General features: G+C 47.1%; 1 protein-coding gene across 8 annotated transcripts in view; it reads left to right on the top strand.

The window, feature by feature from the left end:
- The first annotated feature begins 336 nt into the window (after nucleotides 1-336).
- Nucleotides 337-25,378, top strand: part of TMPPE (transmembrane protein with metallophosphoesterase domain) — an 80,347-nt gene continuing 55,305 nt past the window's right edge. For 3 of the 8 annotated variants that reach the window (XM_032301844.1, XM_032301684.1, XM_032301998.1), the window contains exons 1-5: nucleotides 337-526; nucleotides 20,789-20,958; nucleotides 22,191-22,341; nucleotides 22,896-22,956; nucleotides 24,744-24,838. In XM_032301844.1, the coding sequence (XP_032157735.1) occupies nucleotides 452-526; nucleotides 20,789-20,958; nucleotides 22,191-22,341; nucleotides 22,896-22,956; nucleotides 24,744-24,838 (552 nt within the window). In that variant the 5' untranslated portion in view covers nucleotides 337-451. Of the gene's footprint in view, nucleotides 527-739; nucleotides 823-1,063; nucleotides 1,190-2,953; nucleotides 7,459-20,788; nucleotides 20,959-22,190; nucleotides 22,342-22,895; nucleotides 22,957-24,743; nucleotides 24,839-25,378 lie in introns of those variants that run through there. The other 5 variants (XM_032301766.1, XM_032301925.1, XM_032302070.1 and 2 more) reach the window with 5 other exon arrangements.

The raw sequence follows: 25,378 nt of genomic DNA, 5'->3' as shown, positions 1-25,378 counted from the left end.
GGATTAGTTTTGCGGACAGCCGGGAACGCAGGGCTAGCATTCTATCTCCTCCACTTAGGTGTACCTGGTCTCAACTTCCCCTTCTGTGCCCTCAAGGAAGCAGGGGAGCCAAGACGACCCTTGTTAAAGTTCAACCCCGGGGCGCGTTATCAAGCTGCTGACAGTCAGGCCTTCTGACTGCCTGTCCAAAGGGTCGTGCGGTGAGGCAGCTGCAAGCTATCCGGGAGATAACGCTATCCGGGAGTCACGCGACCGCCCGCGGCCCCCCGGCTCGCCCAGGCCCCTCCCCGCCCCCACCCGCGGCCCTGCGGTCGCGGGGCGGAGCGAGGGGCGGATCTGCTGTGCGGCTGGCGGCAGGGCCGGTAAGGGGCGGCGCCAGGGCACGGGTCCTCAGTCAAGTGACGCGGAGCAGCTGGCCCGCGCGCTGACTGCGGAGCGGAGAGGCCGGAGGATGGGCTTGTGGGGGGTGTTTCGCATTCTCTCTCTACTGGTGCCGCTGCTGCCGGGTACCGCGTGCGGCCTGCGCGTAAGTCCACGGGACCCCGCGCGGGGGTTCATTGAGAGGGGGCAGGCTGGCGAGGGACCGGGCTGGGGCTGCGGCCGCCCTCCGGGGTCCTGCAGGGCGTGGGCCTGGGACCCCGGACTGTGCCGGGGCAGGCGGGCAGCTGGAGGAGCGCAGGCAGTGGACCGGCCCTCCCGTCGGGGGCGGGCCGGGCGGGGCGCGCGTCCTTCCCGGTAAGCTCTGTCGCTCGTGTGTTCCGCCCCGGTCGCCCCTTCCGCTTGGACCCACTTCCCCGTTGGTGCAAGACGGGGTGAGAGAAGGTGCGCCCAAACCTTTCTAGCTTTGCAGTTTTCCGGGAGGGAGATTCCAAGGAGCGCATGGCATTGCAGGGCGCCTTGGGCTGTGGCTTGAGGCGCCCTCCCTTGCCCAGTTCGGGTGCTGCGGAGCGCTCCGGAAGGAGAAAAATGGGGTCAGGAGAGGCCCCAGCGATGGGAATGTTGGATTGATTTCCTTCGAGGGGTTCTCCTTTCAAACATTTCGTCCCTTTCCCGCCACTCCCTGCTGCTGCCTACTGTTTTTGGCTTGAATTTTCCCGATCTTCAGTGTTTGGCGGTGCAGGCCAGGGGTGGGCAAGAGATAGGCTGCAGGTGGCAGCCAGCGTTGCTGGAGGTCCGGCCGAACAAGTAGGTGAGGTGGGGGCCGGGGGAGCAGTGCAGGATTGGCGGGAGGATAGCCTCAAATAGAGCTAAAGCATGGGCCGGAGGGGCCTCCATACCGCTGCCTGGGGAGGTCAACATCACAGCCGCGGAAAGATGGGGGGGGGGGGGGGCGGACAGATAATTGAAATGGGCACCTGGCCCTCCGTACGTTTAGCGAACCAATTGTGGCTCCCCCCAAAGTTTAGGTGGGCTGCTTGATGCTAGGGCGTGTTTTCAATAGAAGGAGAGGAAATTTGGGCCCATTTACTTGTAAATTTCATCTCTTGATGAAAAGCTTTCGGTAAGTGCTTAGGCAGAGAAGTCATATATTAATTTAAAATCAAGGTTGGAAATCTTAAGTTGTTGAAAAACAGTTGCTGAACATAGCTTAATTTGGGGTTCTAGAGAAAGGTCACCTTAAATTGAGTGCTAACTTCTGTCTGCCTACATCTCTGGTTTCCCTGCTTTTGTGTGCGTGTGTGTGTGTGTGTGTGTGTGTGTGTGTGTGTGTGTAGGAGCCCTGGGTGAGAGCTACCCAGCTCTGAGAACCACTGGCCAGGGTGGAGCCAGGGTGGAGTTGGGGAACGATGGCAAGGAACAGTGGCAGAGAAAATGGTAGGGGGGTGGCAGTGTGGGAGGAGAGAGATCAGGCAGGGTTTAGGGTTGAGGAGCTGGTGGAAAGGGCAGCCCAGTGGGGAACGTGGTGCCCCATCGTCCTGCAGGGGGGTGCCCAGAGCCTACACAGGGAGTCCAGCTTCACCCCAGGAATTTTTATGTCAGGTGTCTAGGTGGCCTTTCTGGCCTGGAGCTTCAGAAAGATACCAGCAAACTAGCTTTCCAGGGTTTCCTTGTTTACTTGTATGTAGAACTGCGGTTCTCAGACTTTAACTGTCCTAGAAATTAAAATAGAAACTTTAAAAAAATATTTATTAACTTATCTAAGAAATAATAAATCATTACATGTCAACGAACTATATCTCTTGAAAAATAACAGTATTTCTCCCCAAACTTGAGCCGGAGGAGTGGCACAGTTTTACATTTTTGCACACCTCTTTCGCGCCTGTCGTAATAGATGATAGCTGGGTATGTTCAGTTTTTTTTTTTTTTTTAAAGATTTTATTTATTTATTTGACAAAGAGAAATCACAAGTAGATGGAGAGGCAGGCAGAGAGAGAGAGAGAGGGAAGCAGGCTCCCCGCTGAGCAGAGAGCCCGATGCGGGACTCGATCCCAGGCCCCCGAGATCACGACCTGAGCTGAAGGCAGTGGCCCAACCCACTGAGCCACCCAGGCGCCCTGGGTATGTTCAGTTTTGCCATATCACATGTCATAGAGCCCCTGGAAAACTCCACCATACACTCATGAGAGAATGAGAATGCAAAAGGCAGTTATAGCTTAGTAGTATTAGGAATATAATTCTGAGTAAATGTACCTCCGGAAAGGGTCTCCCTGGACCACACTTTGAGAACCGCTAATTTAAAATAACACTTTTTTTAATCATTAAAAAAAAAAAGTTGACATGCTTTGTGGAAAAACTTTTAAATATTCAGAAAACTGTAAGTAAGAACATGAGAACTGCCCACCACGTTACAATCCACTGTGTTTGTATTTTAATAATAAAGCGTAGCAACCAACTGGTATTTGAGTGGCTTGGATTCGAGGCAGGCTGGGTAGATGTGAGTGGCCTTCAGGTTTTGAATGGGGACAAGGAAGCTCTAATATCCCACAAAGCTGATGCCGGTTCCTGGTTGCAGGCGGAGCCGACCTGGAAACTTCTGCTTGGCCACTGTCCTTTCTAAGGAACTCACCTTCCAGAGCCCGCCCACACAGAACTGGCAGGGGACCCTCTTAGGAGCAGAGACAATGGCGATCTTCAGGCAGCTGTCCCTGGGTACAAAGGCTGCCTTGGCTGCAGGCACGGTCTTCGTGTCCATGATTGTGTCCCGCTCCTATCTGGCGGGGAGCCTTGAGCTCAGGGCCTGGCGTTGGCTGTTCCGCCTGCAGCTGGCCCTGTTTGCCAACTCGCTCATGCTCATTGGCTCCCTCTACATCTGGCGTAGCGCAGTCAGCAACCTCAGCCACTCCCCTGCCGCAGAGTCCACCTGTTTTCAGCTTTGGAAGATGGCTGTTGGGGCATTTCTCGCCCTGGCCCATTCCAGTTTCTTCACCATGCTCTTTTTAGTGGCAGAGGAGCCCTATCTCTTTTCCTTGGCAGCCTACTCCTGCCTCGGGGCCTACATCATCATGGTCTTCTTTCTCTGTACCCTCAGTGGCATGGAGCAGGCCTGCCAGCTCTTGGCATGGCGCAGTGGTAGGGTTGTGGGCAGCCTTGACAAGACAAGGAAGCTGGCAGTCAGGCCGGCCCTGGCCGTGGCAGTGACTGCCGTGCTCAGCGTGGCTGGGCTCCTGAATGCCGCTCAGCCTCCAGCTGTGAAAACCGTGGAGGTGCCCATCCATCAGCTGCCTCCCTCGATGGACAGCCTCAAGATCGTGCTCCTCTCAGACATTCACTTGGGCCCCACAGTGGGCAGGACCAAGATGGAGATGTTTGTGAGCATGGTGAACATGCTGGAACCAGACGTCACAGTGATCGTGGGTGACCTCTGTGATTCGGAAGCCTCCGTCCTCCGCACAGCCGTGGCTCCTTTAGGTCAGCTCCACTCCCGCCTCGGCACCTACTTCGTCACGGGGAATCACGAGTACTACACGTCAGACGTCAGCAACTGGTTTGCGCTGCTGGAATCCCTGAACGTCAAGCCCCTTCACAACGAGAACGTGAAGATCTCTGCCACAGGGGCCCAGCACGGGGGTGGTGAGGGGGAGGACTGGATCTGCTTGGCTGGGGTGGACGATATCGAAGCAGACATCCTGCACTACTCCGGCCACGGCATGGATCTCGTCAAGGCCCTGGGGGGCTGCAGCCCAGACCACACCACCATCTTGCTAGCTCACCAGCCGCTGGCTGCCAAGAGAGCCCTGCAGGCTCGGCCAGATATTAACCTGATTCTCTCTGGGCACACGCATGCTGGGCAGATCTTCCCCTTGAACGTGGCTGCCTATCTCTTGAACCCCTTCTTTGCTGGCCTCTACCAAGTGGCCCAGACTACATTTGTATATGTCAGCCCAGGCACGGCCTACTATGGGATACCCATGAGACTGGGTAGCCGGGCGGAGATTACAGAGCTTATCCTGAAGCGGGCTCCCTGAATCTGTCCCTGCCTCACGGCTTTTCGGTGCCCTTGCCCTTCACCATCCATCCCTCATTAGAGTGGGTTGCCTGCTTTCCCCCCTCCAGCCTCTCCTGCCCAGCCCTGCCAATACATGCTCGGTCACAAGCCTGGCTTGAACAGTGGTTTGTGCTGGGGCTGCCTGTCAAGTCCAGGCTGGTTTACTCTGTAGGTGGCCAGTGGCTTCTTTATATGTATCTGTGAGACTACTCAAGTCACATGTAAGGACAAGCATCTATTTTCCACATGATGGGAAGTAAGCTCTGCTCCTCTGCAGAGCTCAGAAGGCTGAATGGAAACGTGGGGCTGCTTGAAAGGGATACCTCTAGAAAGCAGAACAGAGAGGAACACTGGCGTTTTTAAAACCCCTTTAGGACTTAGGCAGTTTTCAGGATCAGTGATCCAGAGCTTTCTGGGGAAAGGGCAGAGCAGATCTGGGAGAGCAGGCAGGAGGGAGGCCCCGTCTGGCTGCTGGGGAAGAATGTTTCCTTTTCCCTCTTGGTTCTGTCAGAGTCCCCGTTTATTGAGGGCATCAGCCAAACCCTCGGGGACGCAGGGCTCTGGCTGTTCCGGGCTCGTGTGCTGCTCTTTTATCGCCTGTGCTCCTGGGCCTTGGGCTGGAAAGAAGCAGAAGCACAGTTGTAGGCATTGGTAATGCACTGCTGCTTAGGGATTCAGAGGGGGTTTGCCTCCCTGGGCTCCTTTAATCCAGTACTTGGGTGAGGTAATTAGGGATAGGCTACCTTTCCCTCCTCGAAGGTGAGAAAAATGAGGCTGAGAGAAGCAGGGCGCTGGCAACATGACAGGGTATGGAGGGGACCCTTGGCCGAAAGCCAGGCCTTCTGCCTCCCTGTCCATGGTCTGGTGCTTAAGGAGGGGCATCTGAGACCAGTGAGTGCAGAGCTCAAACACATGCTGCTGTGCCAAGAGAATGAACAGGGCTCGAGAACCTGAGGGTCTCTCAGCCTGGAAGGGGTTTGGCTTGGTTCAGCGTAGGCTGGCTGTGACATTGGCAGAAGAGTTGAGAAAGTAGACCCCCCCACCCACCTCCCAGATTTGGGTCTGCGTTTTGTGAGATGCTGAGGCACGCTCTCTACCAGGAGAAGTTGAGTTTGCTGGGGGAAGGGGCACAGTTTTGTACTCTTGCAGGGCTGGGAGACCTTCCCTCCCCCTGGGCCCTGGCTGTGGACTGCTGGGACTGTCTTCCCGGCTGGGTGGCTTCCACGCCAGCACCCTCCTGTCCATCTCTCACCCTGTCCTGACCCCATCAGCATTGTCCTAGGGCCTGGACATAGAACCATAGCGCCATGCTGCTGGGCTCTGGACCCTGGAGTGACCCGCTCCCTGCTGGCCAAGCCTCTTGTGCCAGAGGCAAGAGACCCTTCAGCCCTGAGGTAGCAGTCAGTAAGCTCTCCTGTTGGAAAAGGCCTCACTGAGAAGCCCAGGGACCTCGGCTCAGCACTGACTTTTTGTAACCGAGAGTCTCTCCAACGGGGAACAAAAACCCCACTCGGCCTGGAGAAGCTCATCCTGCTGCTCTTTGGTCAGGTAGCATTAGGGGAATGACTTGACCTCACCAAGCCTCACTTTCCCTCACCCTAAAATGAGGATAATTCTGTCTACCTCAGTATTGTTCCACCAGGTTGGTATTAAGATGTGGAGTGAGGTACCTGTGGCCCAGGCGCACCGGAAGCGCTTGGTGGCGTTAATATTTAACCATCACAGGGGCCAGCTGTGCTGGGCAGGGGGTGCCCAGGGAACGAATGGAGTGGCCGAGCCTGGGGAATGCTGCCTGTGGCTAGGGTCCGGTGAGGTGTCAAGGCAGCACCTGCTGGGGGTCTGTTTTTCTTGGCCTGTGCCACAGTATCCTTGCACACACTGTGGCCTCAGGGAGTTCTTATATTTTCCTCCTGTCTTCCTGGTGTGTAACAGAATCCTAGGCGCTCCTGGAGACCCCCTTTCTCGTTGGCAGGCAGACGAGGTACTAACAGTGAGCCTTCCAGGCAAATTTAAAATCAGTCTTTGCGTTGGGATTTCAGCGGTTTCTTTGTTTTATCCCCTTGTGCTTAATCGTCCTGCAGCCAGGAGTAAGTTTCCGAACCCTCTCCTCCCTCCCTTGTGACCTGATCCCATTTTCTGGATCATTCCAGTTGACTTTCCAGCTCTCTATTGCTTAGATTTCACCAGACTCCTTGCTGCCATTTATCTTCCAGCCTTAGGTGCCGCTGGTGGCGGTTGACCTTTCTGGATATTCTTCATCTGTGTTCTGAGCTGCCTGAGATTAGCTTCCTTCTTTACTGTTTATCTTGCATCTTTGTCTCCTCTTTCTCCCAAGTACTGTCATTTTGCGGTCTTGTGTACCCTCACTCTTGTTCTGAAGTCCTTGCTTGCCTGATTGTTTTCAACTCCCAGAAGTAAGACAGGTCCTTCCTGTGTGTCCTGGTAAGACTGAGCAGCACCTTTTCCTGCATGGTTTAGATCCCGTGGTGAGGTGGAATTGTTCCCAGCGGAAGCTGCTCCATTACTGTGCAGATGTGGCCCTGGTGGGCCACTCTCCGCGGCACCCTTTGCTCCTGTTCCCTCTTCCTCGATCACTCACTTTCTTTGTTTTGTTCGTGTGTGGCTGGGGAGGTGGTGAGGAGCATACACTGGAAGCTTGGGAAGTCTTTCAGTTTCCTTTCAGTTTTTCTTTTAATTTGTTAAACTCAAAATGAAGCATAATGCTTTTTAAAAATTAACAGCAGCTGTAGTTTGGGTCTAGGTTTCGTGAGAAACTTGTTATAAAATCTTAATAAGTTAATGCTGAAATATATGACAGTATATTTCACATATGTCTGTTTTTATGCCAATACTGCACTGTATTGGTTACTGTAGCCTTGTGATATTTTTTGGAATCAGGAATTGTGAGTCTTCCAACTTTGTTCTTTTTCAAGGTCATCTTGGGTACTTGGGGTACCTTGAAATTCCATATGAATTTTTCTATTTCTGCAAAAAAATGCAGTGGAATTTTTTTTTTTAAGTTTTTTTTATTTATTTGAGAGAGAGACAGTGAGAGAGAGCATGAGCAAGGAGAAGGTCAGAGAGTGAAGCAGACTCTCCATGGAGCTGGGAGCCTGATGTGGGACTCGATCCCAGGACTCCGGGATCATGACCTGAGCCGAAGGCAGTCGTCCAACCAACTGAGCCACCCAGGCGTCCCTGCAGTGGAATTTTTTTTAAGATTTTATTTATTTATTTGATAGAGATTACAAGTAGTCAGAGAAGCAGGCAGAGAGAGAGGAGGAAGCAGGTTCCCCGCTGAGCAGAGAGCCCCATACGGGGCTCGATTTCAGGACCCTGAGACCATGACCAGATCCGAAGGCAGAGGCTTTAACCCACTGAGCCACCCAGGTTCCCCAATGCAGTGGAATTTTGATAGAGATTGTTTTGAATCTAAGATCGCATTGGGTAGAATGGACATCTTAATATTCAGTCTTCTAATGTGTGAACACAGGATATCTTCTATTTATTTATTTCTTTCAGAAGTGTTTTGTCATTTTCAGTGTATGATTCTCATCTCCTTGGTTAGGTTTAGTAAGTATTTTTATTCTTTTTGATGCTATTGTAAATGAAACTGTTTTCTTACTTTCCTTTTTAGATAATTTATTGTCAGTGTATAGAAATGCAGCTGATTTTTATATGTTGATTTTGTGTTCTGCAGTTTTGCTGAATTTGTTTATTAGTCATAGCAATTTTTGGTATTTGGTATCTTTTATTTCTTTTTCTTGCTTTGTTGCTCTGGCTAAGACTTCCAAAACTACGCTGAATAGAGGTGGTAAGAGCGGGCATTCTTGCCGTATTTCTGATCATAGAGGAAAAGCTCGTGGTCTTTCATCATTGAGTATGATGTTAACTGTGGACTTTCATATATGGTCTTTATTATGTTGAGGTGATTTCTTCTAGTCCTAGTTTGTTGAGTGTTGTACTGTATTGTTATTGAGTGTTGAACCTTGTCAAATCTGTTTTCTGCCTCAATTAAGATGGGCATGTGGTTTTTGTCCTTTATTCTGTTAACATGGTGTATTATAATTACTGATTTTATATGTTGAACTATCCTTGCATTACAGGAATAAATCTCACTTGGTCATGGAGTACTATCCCTTTAATGTGTTGTTGAATTCAGTTTGCTGGTACTTCGTTGAGGATAGTTGTGTCAATATTCATCAGACATAATTGGCCTGTAGTTTTCTTGTTATGTCTTGTCTTGCTTAGGTATTAAGGTAATGTTAGCCTCATAGAATGAGTTTAGAAGCATTTCTCCTCTTCCATCTTTTTGGCAAAGTTTCAAGAAAACTGGTGTTAATTCTTCTTTAAATGTTTGGTAGAATTCCTTAGTGAAGTCTTCTGGTCCTAGGTTTTTCTGTGATTTTCAGTTACTGATTATTTTCTTTCCAGTTATTGGTCTCCTCAGATTTTCTGTTCCTTCATGATTTAGTCTTGGTAGTTTTATGTTTCTAGGAATTTTTTCATTTGTTCTAGATTACCCAGTTTATTGGCATACAATTGTTCATAGTAGTATCTTGTAATCTTGTTTATTTCTGTGGCATCAGTTGTAATATCTCCTTTTTAATTTCTGATTTTATTGAGTCTTCTCTCTTAATTAGTTCATCTAGCTAAAGCTTTGTCAGTTTTGTTGATCTTTAAAGAAAAACCCAATTCTCAGTTTCATTGATTTTTTTTCTTTCCTATTATTTTTTGTTGTTGTTGTTCTGTCTTTCATTTATCTCTGCTCTGATTTTTATTATTTCCTTCTTTCTGCTAGCTTTGGGTTTAGTTTGTTCTTTGGTTTCTTGAGGAATTATGTCTCTTATAGTTCCTTTGTTTGAATCAGGACCTAAAAATAAAACCCATATACTCTATATGATATATTTCTTAAATCTAAGTCTAGAAAACATCTTTCCTCTTTATGTCATTTATTTGTTCAAGTTATCTTAGTATTTCCTACATTTCGGAATTGTGGTGGTTAATGTGTTCTATTATCCCTCATGTTGTCAGTGAGCTAGTAGAGATAGAGATCTGTAAAAGTTATAGCTAGAGGCTGGATAGTTTCAGGTTCACCATTTTTCTTTTTTGGGCAGGAAGACTTCATTGCTTTCAGTGATGCTAACACTGACCCACAGGTCTAGTGTTGTCAACTTGATCTGTCCACTAGAAAGTTCCTCATCATCTTTTTTTTTTTTTAAGATTTTATTTGTTTATTTGACAGAGATCACAAGTAGGCAGAGAGGTAGGTTGGGGGTGGGGGGAAGCAGGCTCCCTGCTGAGTAGAGAGCCCAATGCCGGGCTCAATCCCAGGACCCTGGGATCATGACCTGAGCCCAAGGCAGAGGTTTTAATCCACTGAACCACCCAGGCGCCCCCTCATCATCCTTTCGTCTAATGTTTCAGCAGTCATTGATGATTATGCCTTTTTTTTTTTAAAGTTTGCTACATTTATTATAGAATTTAGGGAGCCGGAGTACTAAAAAGGCTTTCCAGGAATAGTTAATTACCTTCTATATATTCAAGAAATGATGGTGTATCTTCTTTTATCTCTGTTCTGAATTCTGAAGGAGTTTTTGGAGTACTCAGAAATATAATCCTGCCATCAGCTCCCAAAATAGTGATTTTTTAATTGCATAATTTCTTCTGTATTTACTAACTATGGTTCTTTTACAAAGAACTCTCCTCATCAATTGGTTTCTGTGAAAAAGGGTATAACAAAGGCAAGACGGATGCTGGACTCTTCCCTATTATTCATCAATTGTCAGAATAAAGAGTTGATGCACCAGCATACCCCAAGGATGTCCAGTAAGCTTTTTGGGGTGGGAGGAAGTAACATGAATTTGGCTCTTTTCTTATATCTGATGTGCTTCAGTCTACTGAAGTGATAATTTTTTTTTTAGATTTATTTATTTATTTGAGAGAGAGAGAGAAATCAAACAGAGGGCGTGAGAGGGAGAAGCACTCACCCCAGCAAGCAGAGAGCCCTGTGCCAGGCTGATACCAGGACTCTGAGATCATGATCTGAGCTGAAGGCAGATGGCTAACTGACTGAGCCCCCCAGGCACACACCCCTGCGTGATAAATCTTTTGATGCTCAAAATCTCCCACCTTTGAGCAGTTGGGGCCCTGCTTCTCTATCATTTTGTTGTGACCGGAATGGTTTTTGATAGTTTTAGGGTTATTTTGTACATATTCTGGCCTAGACTTGGACTAAGTAATTTCCTGAAGGAGCTCTGGTTCCTTTTAGTGGGAAATACTTAGAGACCATAATTTAAGTGCTAGAGGAGCTAGTGTCATTTCTAAGTCGTTTCAGTGTTTATTGCTAGGAAATAAATATTTTTTTTAGAAAGAAAAAAACTATATTAGAATTTCCAATTTAAATGTCAAGTTAAGAGTTTTTTTGAAAAATAAACTTTATTTTTTAGAACACAGCAGACTTGAATGGAAGGTACAGAGATTTCTCACAGAACCCTGGTTACAGGGTTTTTACTTAACTTTCTTTGATTTTATGTTTGTTTCCATTTTACACTGAAAATTCTGGTTCCTAACAACCAATGTAATTATTTATTTACTTTATTCTACCTACATATATTAATGGATTCAAAATAGCAATAAACTATTATTACTAGGATGAAATTTACTGGATACAGTTTTGTTTGTTCATTTGTTTGACCTGAATGCAGCTTAAGATACATTTTTATCCTTAGGCTAAATATCATCAAAATAGTCTTTCACATTCACCTGACATGATTCTTTCCTGTGTGGAAAGAAACTTAGGTCTGATATTAACTTTGAAGAACTGTTTTATAATTTTAAGATTCATTTTTATTATTATTATTTTTAAGACTATGTACTTACCTTTTCTCTGAGCTGAGGAGGCAGAATTAAATCTGTAACTGCCTGTGAGTCCTGGAGGATTTGGGGAGCTGGTCCCAAGCTGTGTTCATTTCTCCTCCATTCTGCCATTTTCCTTCCTCTCCCGCTGTAATTTGTGTTCCATTGTCATTGACGCTCTTCATCTGCTGTCTCTTGGAACACTGAACAAAAATCTTTGCGGAACCAGAGAGGCAAACATACATAACAACACTGATAAAAATAGGACGCATAAGCCAGAGCAGGTCATCCACAACTTCCTTCGGATCTGCATTGATTGTCACTCTTCCCTGTGGCTGTTTGCTTCTTCAGCCTGTCTCATGTCTGCTGCTTCCCTGACACCTGGCTGTTTGAAAGGCTGTTAGCTCTGGCACAATCAAAGTTTGTTGTATAATCATTGGAAATACCTCTCTGTCTTTCTGTTCTGTGAGCTGAGGGGTCTGGGAAGCCCATGTGTATCAGTACCCTTCTATCACCATCTTCTCCACTCCCCTTCATCCCTTGTCCCTCAACCCTAGGGCATTAGCAGCCTAGGAACGTTGGGTCTGTGCCACTCCCGAGCTGAGCACCTCCTGTCAGGAATTCTCCAGGCTCTTGGGCCCCGGGGGTGAGTGAAAGGCCATACAGGGTGCTGGGGTTACAGATCCATTGAACAGGTGCTTTACTAGGGTCCTACTGAAGGGCTGGAAGATGTTGTGTCTCCGAATGGTCAACATGACCCCTAACTTGTGACGTCACTGAGCACCTTGTTTTTCTTTGTGTTGAGGAATGTGCATAATGTAATGCTAATATAATGGTTTTTAGTCCTGAGTATTAGAAACCCTGGGCGATGTTCACCTTTCCTGGTGACATAAATATTGGTATTGTGTTGAGTTTTCTTAAAGAGATGCTTATTTACCACTGAAATAATCTAAACAGAATAACTTTCAAAATGTTATGTCAGACAGTATTAGGTCTCTGCTGTATAAATGGTTCAAGGGTATTTTGTCTGTACTGCTGTCTTTTTTCTCCAGTATTATATGCATTATACACAGGGGTCTTGGGAAGGTGGGTGGTTTGCCTTGCTTGCAATTGCTTTTTCTAAGTTTCTGTGACCTCATGCATTGTAAACAGTGATGCTGCAACACCCCTGCACGTGTGTAATAAAATGATAGCTCTTCAGTATTCCATTCCCGTGCCAATTAATTTAGAAGGCGTGGAATCTGACCACAGGTCATATTTTTTGTTCTTTTGTATTTGGGGGGGACTAAGCTCTGAAGGCGGTTTTCCCCTTTCCTTCTCCCCTGCCATTTCTCAGTTGCTTCACTTCTGTCAGAGGTACCACAGCCCAAAGATGTTAAGGAGGCCGGCCCTTTTAGACTAGATCCCCTCAGGTCCTTCAATGTTGAGAGGAGTCACTTTGGAGCTTTGAAGCGGATTTTCCCTATTTACCTTGGCCATGACAGCCACCATTTGGAAGCTGTCTCTTAGGTGATGTGGCTTCTGTGGCTGTCCCCATCACTCCACTGTGGGCTACTCTTCCAAGCCTCAGTTTCAGGGACTTGTCACAGTTCCTTGGGTCCAAATAACATGATGTTGTTTATCTGTCAGACCAGCGTGACATCCCATGAGATGTGCTGATGACCGGGGTCTCTCGTGGGAGAGAGTGGGGCAGTGGGGGTGGGGTGGGGGGGCTGGGACTAGAGAGAGAATGTGTACTGCTATCCTGCCCATTTACAAACAAACCATTCTTGATCCTTTCTACTGAGAGTTTTGAAAAGAGTAGAACATTAGCCACAAACTCAAACCCTGGGTTTTCCACTTGGCTCTTCCCTGCATAATGCCTCTGACTTGTGGTGGGGGTTCAGGGTCTGTTAAGTAAAGTCATCCCAGTTTGCACTCAGGACAAGGGAAATCACTGTAGGATAGGTGCTCCTTGTTGGACCCATGTAGAAGGGCCTGGGTGGGCCGTGGCTCCCTTTCTCCCCAGTCTCCTAAAGAGCGGTAACTGCCATCACATTTTGGGACACCTGGTATGTCCACTTAGGTGTATCCAGCCATCCCCAGAAGGCCATTTTCCCCAGGTACCCCAGTCCTAATGGGGAAGGCATCACAGGGTTCTTCCTTGAGAGATCCATGCAACCCTCCCTTCAGTCAATTGGCATTTGTTGGAGAGGCTGCCCCAGAGCTGGGAACTGGAGGAAGGAATCACAACTTTCCTTTGCAGTGGCTGATGTCAGCCTTTTGCTCAGGAGTTCTTGATTTTTTTTTTTTAAAGATTTTATTTATTTATTTGACAGACAGAGATCACAAGTAGGCACAGAGTCAGGCAGAGAGAGAGGTAGAAGCAGGCTCCCCGCTGAGCAGAGAGCCGGATGCAGGACTCGATCCCAGGACCCTGGGATCATGACTTGAGCTGAAGGCAGAGGCTTTAACCCACTGAGCCACCCAGGCACCCCTCTTGATTTTTTTTTTTCCTTGTTAGACACGTCAGGCAACACCCTAGCACAATCGTCCCACCCACTGGAAGTGCTGTGGTCTGTTGCACTCTCGCCTAGCTGGTCATTGTGGTGCTTATGTGGTTCCTTACTGGGTTTCTCAGGGGTACCAGGGCCCTCCTCAGCATGGCGTTCCTTCCTGATGGGAGTGTACTCTAGCCTGTCCTTGGGGATATAGTCAGATGGTGGGTTGTCTGGTCAGCCACATTCTCATCTCTTTGAGGCATCTCACAGTTCCTCAGGATGCCAAGCCCATCCTGGCATGTCCACTTCATTTCCCGTAGGCCAGCATCATGCCCAGGTTCCAAGGATCCAGATTCCAACAGCGTCGCAACTAGGTTACCTTTATCTAGATGGTAACTCACAAGTCATGGAACAGTGCACTCTGAGAGTAAACTTCCCTCTAGCCGGCCTTACGGTCTGTCCCTCAAGGTCCTCTCCCAGTGTGCCCACATGGCTAAGTCCTGAGCCTTACCCTTCTAGCTGGAGACAATAGTCTCTTTAACAATGGCCACAGAAGCCTCTGGCATCACAGAATGCCTGCTGTGGATGTTGATCCCATCTGGCAATCTTTCTTCAAAGCCTCCAACTGTGAATAAAAATCAGCCAACCTCACAATCCTTTAATTACCAGTACCTCCCACCACCCCGCGCCATTCCAGGGGTAGAGCTAATGGAGATGCCAACTCCTCCCGCTCCGCCTGTGGCTTCTCTCAATCCAGCACAGGTGAGGACCTAGAATTCGTATTTGCATAATGTGGGGTGTCCCCACCCACTTAACACCAGCCTGCAGGGTTCTTATGGCTGTCTCACAGATGTAAGAGATCCAGGTCTAGGTTCACAGCCTGAGGATCTGCTCTTGAGGCCAATCCTGGTACCATTGCCTTAATTTGGGTTCTTTAGAAGCAAAACGTGAAGCAAGGGCTTGAGTGCAGGTGATCTGAGAAGTGATCTGAGAATGCAGACGTGAAGCACAGGTGGGAAGAAACAGGTCTGTATAAGGATGTGTTGTGGTTCTCGCTGTGGGCAGTAGGGCCAGGGTTCTGTCAGCATCTCCTGGAAGGTACACAGAACATCTCCAGCATTGTCCACCTACAAGATGCAGCTGTCCACCCCATTGGCTGAGGGTTGGCCCAAGGAGCATGGGCGCCCCACCAGTCCTGCATCCCTGGATGAGCAGGTTTCTGTTTCAGGGCAGGAAGGCACAAAGCCCCAGGGTGTGGGTCTGAGCTGAGACACTGTCAGCACAGAGCATACTGAGCTCACACACGACTGGCCACGGGCTGCAGCTGACATAGGTATGCTTTAAAAGAGCCCTTCTTGGGGTGCCTGGGTGGCTCAGTGGGTTAAAGCCTCTGCCTTCAGCTCAGGTCATGATCTCAGGGTCCTGGATAGAGCCCCATGTTGGGTTCTCTGCTCAGCGGGGAGCCTGCTTCCTCCTCTCTCTCTGCCTGCCTCTCTGCCTACTTGTGATCTCTGTCACATAAATAAATAAAATCTTTAAAAAAAAAAAAAAGCCCTTCTCAGCCTTCTCTTTTTACTCTTGATGTATGGAAGATCTTTCTGCAAGGGCAGGAGCATCTCGTCAGTCTCAGAAGCCGCGTCGTGCTCCATCATGCATGTGTGCGCGCCTGCGTCCCACTCACGGTCAAGGCTTTTACCGCAGAAACCAGCATTTATTTCATCAGGACACTCTTTTTTAAAGATTTATTTATTTGTTTGTTTGGAGAGAGCGTTCGCCCGAGCACAGGCACAAGCAGGGGAAGGGGCAGAGAGAATCTTAAGCAGACACGTGCTGGGCATGGAGCCTGACCCAGGGCTCGATCTCATGATCCTGAAATCATGCCCGGAGCCAAATGAAGTCTCTCGCTCAACCCACAGTGCCACCCAGGCGCCCTTCATCAGGGCGCCTTTTTAGTTTTATTTATATGTATTTTTCCAGTTTTACTGACAAATGACTCTCCTCACTGTATAAGTTCAAGGTGTACAGCATGATTTTACTTACATATACTTGATCACCACAGTAGCTAATGTCAGTCTTCTCATGCCGGACACAATGGAAAGGAAAGAAAGAAAAAAGGAAGAAAGGAAAAAGTTTTCTCCTTGCCATAGATTTTGTAGGATTTACCCTCCCCTTTTTTTTTTTTAATCTAAGATTTTATTGGTTATAAAGCGTGCCTGGGTGGCTCAGTCAGTTAAGCAGCCTACTCTTGGTTTTGGCTCAGGGTCCTGGGGTCGAGCCCCACATCGGGCTCCTTGCTCAGTGGGGAGCCTGCTTTCCCCTCTCCCCCACTCATGGACATGCTCACTCACTCTCAAATAAATAAAATATTTTTAAAAATTTATTTATTTTGGGGGGATAGGGAGAGGAGAGGGACAAGCAGATTCCGTGCTTAGTGCCGAGCCTTATGGAGCTCAATACCAGGACCCCAATATTACGGCCTGAGCCAAAATCAAGAGGTGGACATTCAACCAGCTGAGCCACCCAGGCACCCCTAGGATTTACCCTCTTAACAGCTTTCCTGTATATCACACAGCAATGTCAACTGTAGTCACCAATGTTGTACATTTTGTTTCTAGTGTTTATTTATCTTTTAGCTGGAAGTTTGTATCTTTTGAACTCCTTTCTCCAACCCCCTCTTTTTAAAATTTTGTCAACATTTTATTAGGAAAATTGTCACACATAGAGTTGAAGGAATTTTATGCTTACCATCCGGATTCTACCATTAACATATTACTGTCAGTCTATCCCTCCATTCATCCACCCATCAATCCATCTTATTTTTTAGATGCGTTCCAAAATAAGTGGCAGGCATCAGTGTACTTTCCACTCCAAGCGTGTCGTGTATCATTAATTAGAGGTGAATATTGTTTATAGCTCTTTTTCTCCTGTTAAGGTGAACTTTACAATGAAATATACAAATCTAAGGGTACCCTTTGACGAGTATTGAGAAATGCACACCCTGTGTAATCTGAAATCCATATTCAGCTAGCTTACCATTACCCCAGGAAGTTCCCTCATGTTCCTTACCAAGCAGTCCGTGCCTCTCCTGCCCAAAGCCAGCAACTACCCCTGATTTTTTTCCCAGCATGGATTAGATTTGCCTGTTCTAGAACTTCATATAAGTGGGCTCATACAGTATGAACCTTTTGTGTAGGGCTCAAACTCAGCATGACAGTTTTGAGATTTATCTGTATTATTGGCCGTACCCATCATTCTGCTTTATTGCTGAGCACACTATTGTATGAGCACACCAAGCTGCGTTCCTCCTGCTGATGGATATTTGCTTACTTCTCGTTTTAGGCAATTATGAATGAAGCTGCTGTGAACATGTGTTACACATCTTTTCATGAACATATGCTTTTGTTTTTCTTAGAACCAAGAAAAAGGCCTTATTTTGAGGTGCGATTTGGTTTTTTAACAGTGTGGCAATTAAAACAAACACACAAATGAACAGAGAATATCTTGTGTCCATATCAGGTTCCACAGTGATCAGCTTGGCTCCGTGTGCTCTTTAATTTGCTCTTTTTCTTTTTCATCTGTAATAACCTCAGAGTTTGTCCTTCCACCCAGAAAGACTTCTGTATGTATGTCTGATGAGAAGTTTTTCTTTTGTGTAATCAGCATGCTTTTGTTTTAGCCAACAGAATGAACAGTAATTCTTTTAATTCCACCTCATGCCTGGTCTCTGTTCAGACTTTCCGTGTCTCAACATTGGATTTTTTTGCAGTTCATTAGAATCAGGATCCAAACCAGATTCCCATGTTGCATTAGGTCATTATGCCTCTCAAGTTCTCTTTTATTTTCTAACAATATTCTCTTTATTTTGTCTGATTTTAATGCCATCTGTCTATTGAAGCAACTCTATCATTGGACTTCTAGAGCGTCCCACATTTTGGATTTGGCATATTTTACTTCCTTGAGCTATTGGTAGACTGAGGTTCAGTTGAGGTTCAAGTTCAGTAACAAGGACTGCTTCTAGGTGGGACTGTACTTCCTGTTGAATCACAGCATGAGGGACATAATGTCTGCTTGTTCCATTTTTAAGAGGCTGACATGAACCAAGGAATCATGTACTTGTAACTCACAGGGGTTAATATCTGTGCTGTCTTTAATTTCCCTTCAATTTCCTCTTTTAAGTCTCTCTCCTTTTTTAAATGCCCCCAGTTTTTCCACCTGAGACCAGCAGGAGCCTCTTCAGGTTAGCCCCTGTGTCCTACATCTAACCACCACCCCTTGGTCCTGGGGGTTCCTCCTGTCCACTGCCCACTTCACTGCCGCCACCATGGTCCATGACTCTGCTTCCTTTTGCTGCTCCGGGAAAAGGCCAGAGTGCACGACATTTGAAAACACACACTTTCACATGACCTTCCATGTAAGTTGCTCTCCACAGCTCTTGGCGTGAAGCCCAGGCCCGCAAATGTGCATGTCAGGCGCGTTTAGTCTGGTTCCTGTCCGCCTTCGGTTCCCTGCCATGCACTGTCTGTATTGAGGTACTGGGGCCCCTTCTCAGCATCCCACACACTGTCTCCTCTTCCTGTGTCCTTCCCCTTGCCCACATCTTCCTTATCCTGAGGCTTAGCTTAAGCTGGTAGTTCCCAACACTGTCTGCACATGATCATCATCTGGGCAGTTTTAAGAAATGCCAATGCCTCCACCCAAGATCAATTAAAATCTGAATGTCCAGGGGTGAGTCCTGACTTTGCTATTTTTAGAAGTTTGCATAGCCGATTCTGATGCGTGGCCAAGGTTGAGAAACAGAGTTCCTCCCTCTGAAAAATTTGTCCTCACGCCTCACTCCCGGGTTACATGCCATTTATTACCACTGCAGCATTCCACTCCAGCCCTGACCCCAGCTTTATTGAGGTATAATTGATACTAATACTGTGTAAGTTAAGGTGTGCAGCATGAACAATTTATCCGTTAGCATCTAGGCCTCACAATGTTGATACCTGGTCTAGAAAGAAGCTTCTTGTAGATTGTGGCCACATCTGGGTGGCTCTTTCTGATACTTCTTATAAATGGACAGTAGGGAGATATTTGGGCTGGATTCTGGGGTAGTTTGAATGCAGAGAAGGTGCTCCACTGAGTGGGACAAAGGCCAGAGTCCATTGTCTGCTAAGATCACATCTTGGCAACTTCATGTGCTCCTCTGAGCCCTTTCCCCTAGACAAGCAGGCTGCAAAGAGCCCCCTGCATTTCCCAGTGGCTTACCCCCTTTCTACCTGTCTAAAGAATTTCCCCACCTCATGTGCCACCTCTGTACTCACAGAATGGTAGAAAACCCTTTTTTGGCACCTAATTACATACATGCTGTGAAGATGTTTTTAAAATCATCCATTGGGGCACCTGGTCTAAGAAGTAATTTATATTTTTCATGAGTTTCTCCAGGAGTTTCTTGCCTTTACTAGAACAAAGTGATAAGCGATTGACGCTCTGGCCCTTTCTTTAGAAATGTTTTTTTTTTTTTTTTTTAAGAATTTGTTTATTTATTTGACAGAGAAGAGAGGACAAGAGCAGGGAGCGGCAGGGAGAGGGAGAAGCAGGGAGAGAGAGAAGCAGGCTCCCATGGAGTAGAGAGCCTGACATGGGGCTCCATCCCAGGACCCTGGGATCATGACCTGAGCCGAAGGCAGATGCTTAACAGACTGAGCCACCCAGGCACCCAAGGAATGATTCTTAAATTAGCGGGTTTTTTTTTTGGTTAGCTTTACTGAGATGAACTCACATATAGTACAGCTTTCCATTTGCCTCTGAGAGGTTTACTCCAAGTTGTTTAACTTTTCATCAGAGTGCTTTAATTCCGTGGTTAGCTTTCAGGCCGAATGTCTAGGACTTCGGGTCTTACAGTTGTTTCCATATATGACTTCAAGGGAAGCCTTCAAAGCTGTCATGGACTGTGGTGCTGCTATGAAAAAAAAAACTTACCAAAAAAAAAAAAAAAAAAAAAGCCTAAAGCTGCACAAGGAATCTTACCAACAATGAAGGAAAGCAATTAACTGGTTTCTTAGGGCGCTGGTCTTGTTGGCACCTGTGACCCCTCACTGTCTTTTCCCGTCCACCAGAGGGCAGTGTTCTATTCTACCTAACTGTTGGCTTCCCTTTCACATCCTAGCATTTCTGAACCAGTCCCCAGTGTTTCTCGAAATTTAATTTGCCTAGATTTTTTTATTTTGCTAGACATACACCTTTCATTGCAGCCCAGTGGAGACCTACATCAGGTGCAACTCTATATATGTATGTACAACAGAATCTTCGTAAAATAATACTTGTCTTTACCAGGTGCTGTACACTGGATATTTTCTGTTCTCTTTCATATAAACAAGTGCCGATCAAAAAAAAGTTTTTTTAAGTGTCAGTCATCACCTAAATTAGGTTCATGATTCACAAATTGGATTGCAGCCCATAATTTGAAACAGACTGCCTTCAAGTTCACTTAGTCTAACATCCTGCGTGTTTGTGGAAATAGAGATGTGGGGTTAGGAAGGGTGTTTGCCTCATCACTGCAGGACTTGGAGCCCCAGCTGGGATGGCTGACTTCTCATCTCTTGCTCTCAGCCCAGTGACATGACTGTCACGGTCCATCCAGTGCTCCAGCCGATCACAGCCACAGGGAAAGAGGGTGTCTATATATGTGTTCTGTTCCCAGCACACTGGGCTTTGCTATACCAAGAAGAGACTCACCGTCAGCAGGGTTTTCTCTTTGGTAATATAATTTCTGTGTCTCAGCCGTCGATTGTCACACTGGTGCTGGACAGGTAAAATCTTTGGAGTCCTGCCCATGGGTCCTCCCTGATGATTTCTGTTGCCTGGGTGCATTAGCCACTGGCTTAGTGGTGCTCTGTTTTACAGCCCAGAACCCAGGCCTTAACTCCATCAGCAAATTCCGCAGATGAAAGAGGCAGGGGGCCACTTGCCACGGTCAGAGTGTCTGCTTACAAAATGCGGAAGGTGGAGGTTCTCACATGATCCCCTCCTTGCTCTGTAGAATGCTTCCCAGAGGACATTCAAGATCGACTACCATCACAACCGCTTCCTGAAGGATGGCCAGCCCTTCCGCTACATCTCGGGAAGCATTCACTACTCCCGCGTGCCCCGCTTCTACTGGAAGGACCGGCTGCTGAAGATGAAGATGGCTGGGCTGAACGCCATCCAAACGTAAGTAGGAGGGCACCAGGCTCTCCCCAGGGCCAAGACACCCACACCTGGACAGAGGTACAGCCCCATTCCCAGTGCAGCTAGCGGTTTCGTTTCTTGGAATGGGACATGGTGTAATCTGGTGTTCTGAGAGGGGCTTGGCATGAGCTCAACTAGCCCTTCTTTGGATACTTAACCACCCACTGGAAATCACAAAATGAATCTCAGCTGGTGAAGGCAAGGGGGAGTAATAGTGATTGAGCATTTGTCGTGTGTAGGGCACTTTCCATGAAGGACTCCATTTCTTCAGTCCCATCTACAGCTGGTGAAACTAGGATTTACCCAAGTGCGTCTTTTTGGCCAGAGGTCTCCCTAGCATTTAGAGATAACTGTGTGTGTAGGCAGCCACAACTTCCCTGAGCTCTTGGGGGCATAGGCCATGGTAGGTAGATTCCTGAACCCAGTTTCCCTTTGTGGTTCTGCGGGGTAATTCTAGAGCCTCGAGTTACAGAATTACCCCAATAACGATCTCTCGTCATGTCTTCTGCTGTTGCATGGTGACTAACTGGGGAGAAAGTTGGGGCGGCTGGCCACTCTGGTTTTTACACTACTGATGAGGATTGCAGATAGCCTCTTCAAGATAAGGGGTGAGAAAAATGCAGAGGCAGATCCCTGGGGCCGGGGACCTACCTTAGTGCAGTTTAACACTTAGCTCTGGGGGACTAAGGCCATGGGATTGTGGGAAAAGGCCACGAGCCAGGGGTCATCCGAGAGACCTCTGTGATGGCATTTGTGGCCTAGGCTGAAGGCCGCCAGGGGAACGGGTGGAAGTTTTTGTCATGGCTTCCTGTGTGCTGTTCCTTATAAAATCTTTTGCAGGAGGATACAGGGTCAGAGGTTTGGGGTTTTTGTTGTTTTTCCTTAAAAAGTATTTTCAAGAAAATAAATATACCTCTTATTATCTTAGCATGGATATTTTCATTTTCCCTAGGCCTTACACAGGCATAAATAATTTTTATATAGTAGTACTTCATGTTCATGTAATTCTGGTTTTTTTTTTAAGTCATTACACAGGAACAGGGCTTCCTTGTGGGTCATAAACTTAAACATGTCCTCGCCACCAAGTGTGGTTCCATTGGGAGGCTGCTGGAGGGAGCCGTGTGAGCATCTGAGGGCTTACACTTATACTGATGGTTCAGAAATGCCCAGATTTCTGAGCTGTTTCCAGGAAGGGGCTGTGTGTGTCTCGGCAGGTACGTGCCCTGGAACTTTCACGAGCCACAGCCAGGACAGTACGAGTTTTCCGGGGAACAGGATGTGGAATATTTTATTAAGCTGGCCCATGAGCTGGGACTGCTGGTTATCCTGAGGCCTGGACCCTACATCTGTGCAGAGTGGGATATGGTGAGTACAGCTGGGCTGGGTTCTGCCTGGCTGGCGTGCACGACCAGCTGGGCTGGCGGCTGGAGATCTGGGGGACAGTGAGTGAGAGCAGTTTCAATAAGTCTCTAATTCCAGAGTGCACTGAGCCTGTCCCTGTAGCTGGGTTAGGTGTGTCCTTTACCTTGGAGGTGTCTCAGCAGAGAAGGGCTGGTAAGGGTCAGAAGGCAGGCGTCCCCCTCTTGGTGCTCACTCACATGGCTCGGTTTCCCCATTGTAAAAAAAATGGGTCGTGGTATGGGCTCTGTCTCCCACCCAAGGTAGTCACGAAGCCAAGTGGATAATCTATACAAAGGCTTTGATTCTCCAAACACGGCAGGTGTGTAAAGTCATCTGACTTTAACTCTTGTGTTTCCAATTTCCTTGAAAGTTGCAAACGAGAAAGCCCAGTTAATACCCCTTCTTCATGAAACTTTTTTTCTTCACTGTTAAAATCATTCCTATCCCCTCCCCCATCCCCAGACTTTATAATGGCTTTTCTCTTCCTCTTTTCTCCCCCATCCCCACCCCCATCCTAGGGAGGATTACCTGCTTGGCTCTTATTAAAAGAATCTATTATTCTCCGTTCTTCAGACCCAGGTAAGTTGTTACAGATGTCTTGAGATTACTTATGATATCTTTGGACATTTTATATCTAAAGTACCAGGTATTTGGAAGCTGGGGTACTTCTGTCCCTCTGAAAGCTTACTGGAAGTGTGAGGGTTAATCACTGTCCACTGCAGGCATTGCACGTGTGGGAAATAGGGCTCACTTGAACTATTTGACCAGATCTTGCTGATAAACTGGTAGCTTTGAACTGGCATTGGGCCCTGTTTGTGGTTTACCGACTCACTTCAATGCTTTCTCTGCCTACTTTCTCAATAAATTACATGGCCAGTGATAGCATCTAGCTAATCAAAATGGCAATTCATTTGTCTGCCTTTACAGAGTGATTTGTAAATGAAGTCTTTTGCTTATCTTTTTAAACAACCAGAAAATATTTTAGCTGTAAATAATCACCCTGATCGGTGAGAAGCTCCCATTTGGCTGCATTTCTGTCTTCTGAAGACTTCAGTTTTTCCTTGTGATGTTAGTGTTGGAGATGGTGATAAGAGCAGCTAACTTTGATTAAATTAAAATAAAATAAAATAAAATAAAAGGGAAAAACAGCCAGTAGTGCACTTGCTGGGCCATAAGATAGCTCTATTTCCAACCTTTGGAGGAACCTCTCTACTGTTTTCCAGAGAGGCTACACCAGCTTGCATTCCCACCAATGGTGTAGGAGGGTTCCCCTTTCTCCGCATCCTCGACAACATCTGTTGTTTCCTGACTTGTTAACTTTAGCCATTCTGACTGCTGTGAGGTGGTATCTCACTGTGGTTTTGACCTGTATTTCCCTGATGCTAAGTGATGTTGAGCATTTTTTCATGTGTCTGTTGGCCATTTTGATGTCTTCTTTGGTGAAATGGTGATCTGAAGGGGCACATGCACCCCAACATTGATAGCAACAATGTCCACCATAGCCAAACTATGTAAAGAGCCCAGATGTCCACTGACAGATAAACGGATAAAGAAGATGTGGTTCATATCTAAATGGAATATTACTTAGCCATCAAAAAGAATGAAATCTTGCCATTTACAATGAGTTGGATGGAATAAGAGAATATAATGCTAAGTGAACTAAGTCCATCAGAGGAAGACAAATGCCATATGATCTCACTCATATGTGGAATTTAAGAAACAAAACAGACGTGTATAGGGGAAGGGAAGGAAAAATAAAGACAAAAACAGGAGAGGGAAACCATAAGAGACTCTTAACTATGGGGAAGAAACTGAGGGTTCCTGGAGGGGAGGTGGGTGGGGGATGGAGTAACTGGGTGATGGGCATCAAGGACAGCATGTGATGGAATGAGGACTGGGTGTTCTGTGCAACTGGTGAATCACTGAACTCTACCTCTGAAGCTGACAATACACTATATGTTATTATATAAATCAAATTCAAATTTATAAACTTGAAAATAATAAAATAAATAAAAAGGAAGAAACAACCTGCCCTACTCTCACAGAGGGAAAGACACACCATTCAGGCATTCTTTTCTTCATTCAACAAACATGGGTTGGATGCCCCCTGGGCTCCAGGCTTGGAGTGTAGTGGCGAGGACAGATACCATGTCTGTTGTTCCTTGTCCACTGAGAGCTCATTGAGGAGGTGGCTCCTTGCAGGAGAACTTCCGTGAGACTTCCAGAGCACACAGCCACCCCGTTTTACATCATCATTGAAACCAGCATATCCTGGTCTCAGCTGCCAGCTCCAGTGTAATGAGGCGGACTCGTGTCTGTTTGCAGGAATAGGTATGGAGCGGAGTTAAACCTGTCTTGTTTTTCAGACTACCTTGCAGCTGTGGACAAGTGGCTGGGAGTCCTCCTACCCAGGATGAAGCCTCTCCTCTATCAGAATGGAGGGCCGATCATAACAGTGCAGGTAACCTCGGAGACGAGCAACAGCGGGCGGTGGGGCTGGCTTTCATCCATCTACAGTATATGCAGAAGTGATATGTCTCTGAGCCACACAGATCTGTTTCTTTGCGAGGCAATGCCACAGCTGGTGATTTTATTGAAGTTGCATTGTGGGGAAGCATTATCATTTTAAATGCTGCCATATACCAGGCTGACTGCGCTATAGATGCTATTCAGTTATTCCAGCCACCGTCTCTTTTAGTAGAAGAACTTTAGAGAGGTTGAGGGACTTAGCCAAGGTCACCCAGCCGGCAGGTGGCTGAATCTGGATGGCAGCCTAGGTCCCTTGGTCCACTGATCCTGTAGCCTCTTTCTCTAGTGTCTCTGGCTGCAGGGATGCAGGATAGACTGAATGCTCTGGTGTCTGTCCTGGTTCGGCTCTCAGTTCATGCTGGCATGGGAAGAGGATGCGGTGAATTGGTGGGCCGTTCTTTTTTCCCTCCCACTTCCTTCCCTCACTCCCCTTCTTCCATCTCTTCTTTGCTCTGTAAAGACTGTGGTATTA

The sequence above is a fragment of the Mustela erminea genome, chromosome 1 (assembly GCF_009829155.1).
Source record: "Mustela erminea isolate mMusErm1 chromosome 1, mMusErm1.Pri, whole genome shotgun sequence".
Lineage (NCBI taxonomy): Eukaryota > Metazoa > Chordata > Mammalia > Carnivora > Mustelidae > Mustela > Mustela erminea.
Note: the sequence above shows the minus strand (reverse complement) of the source record. Positions and strands in the feature narration are given on the sequence as shown.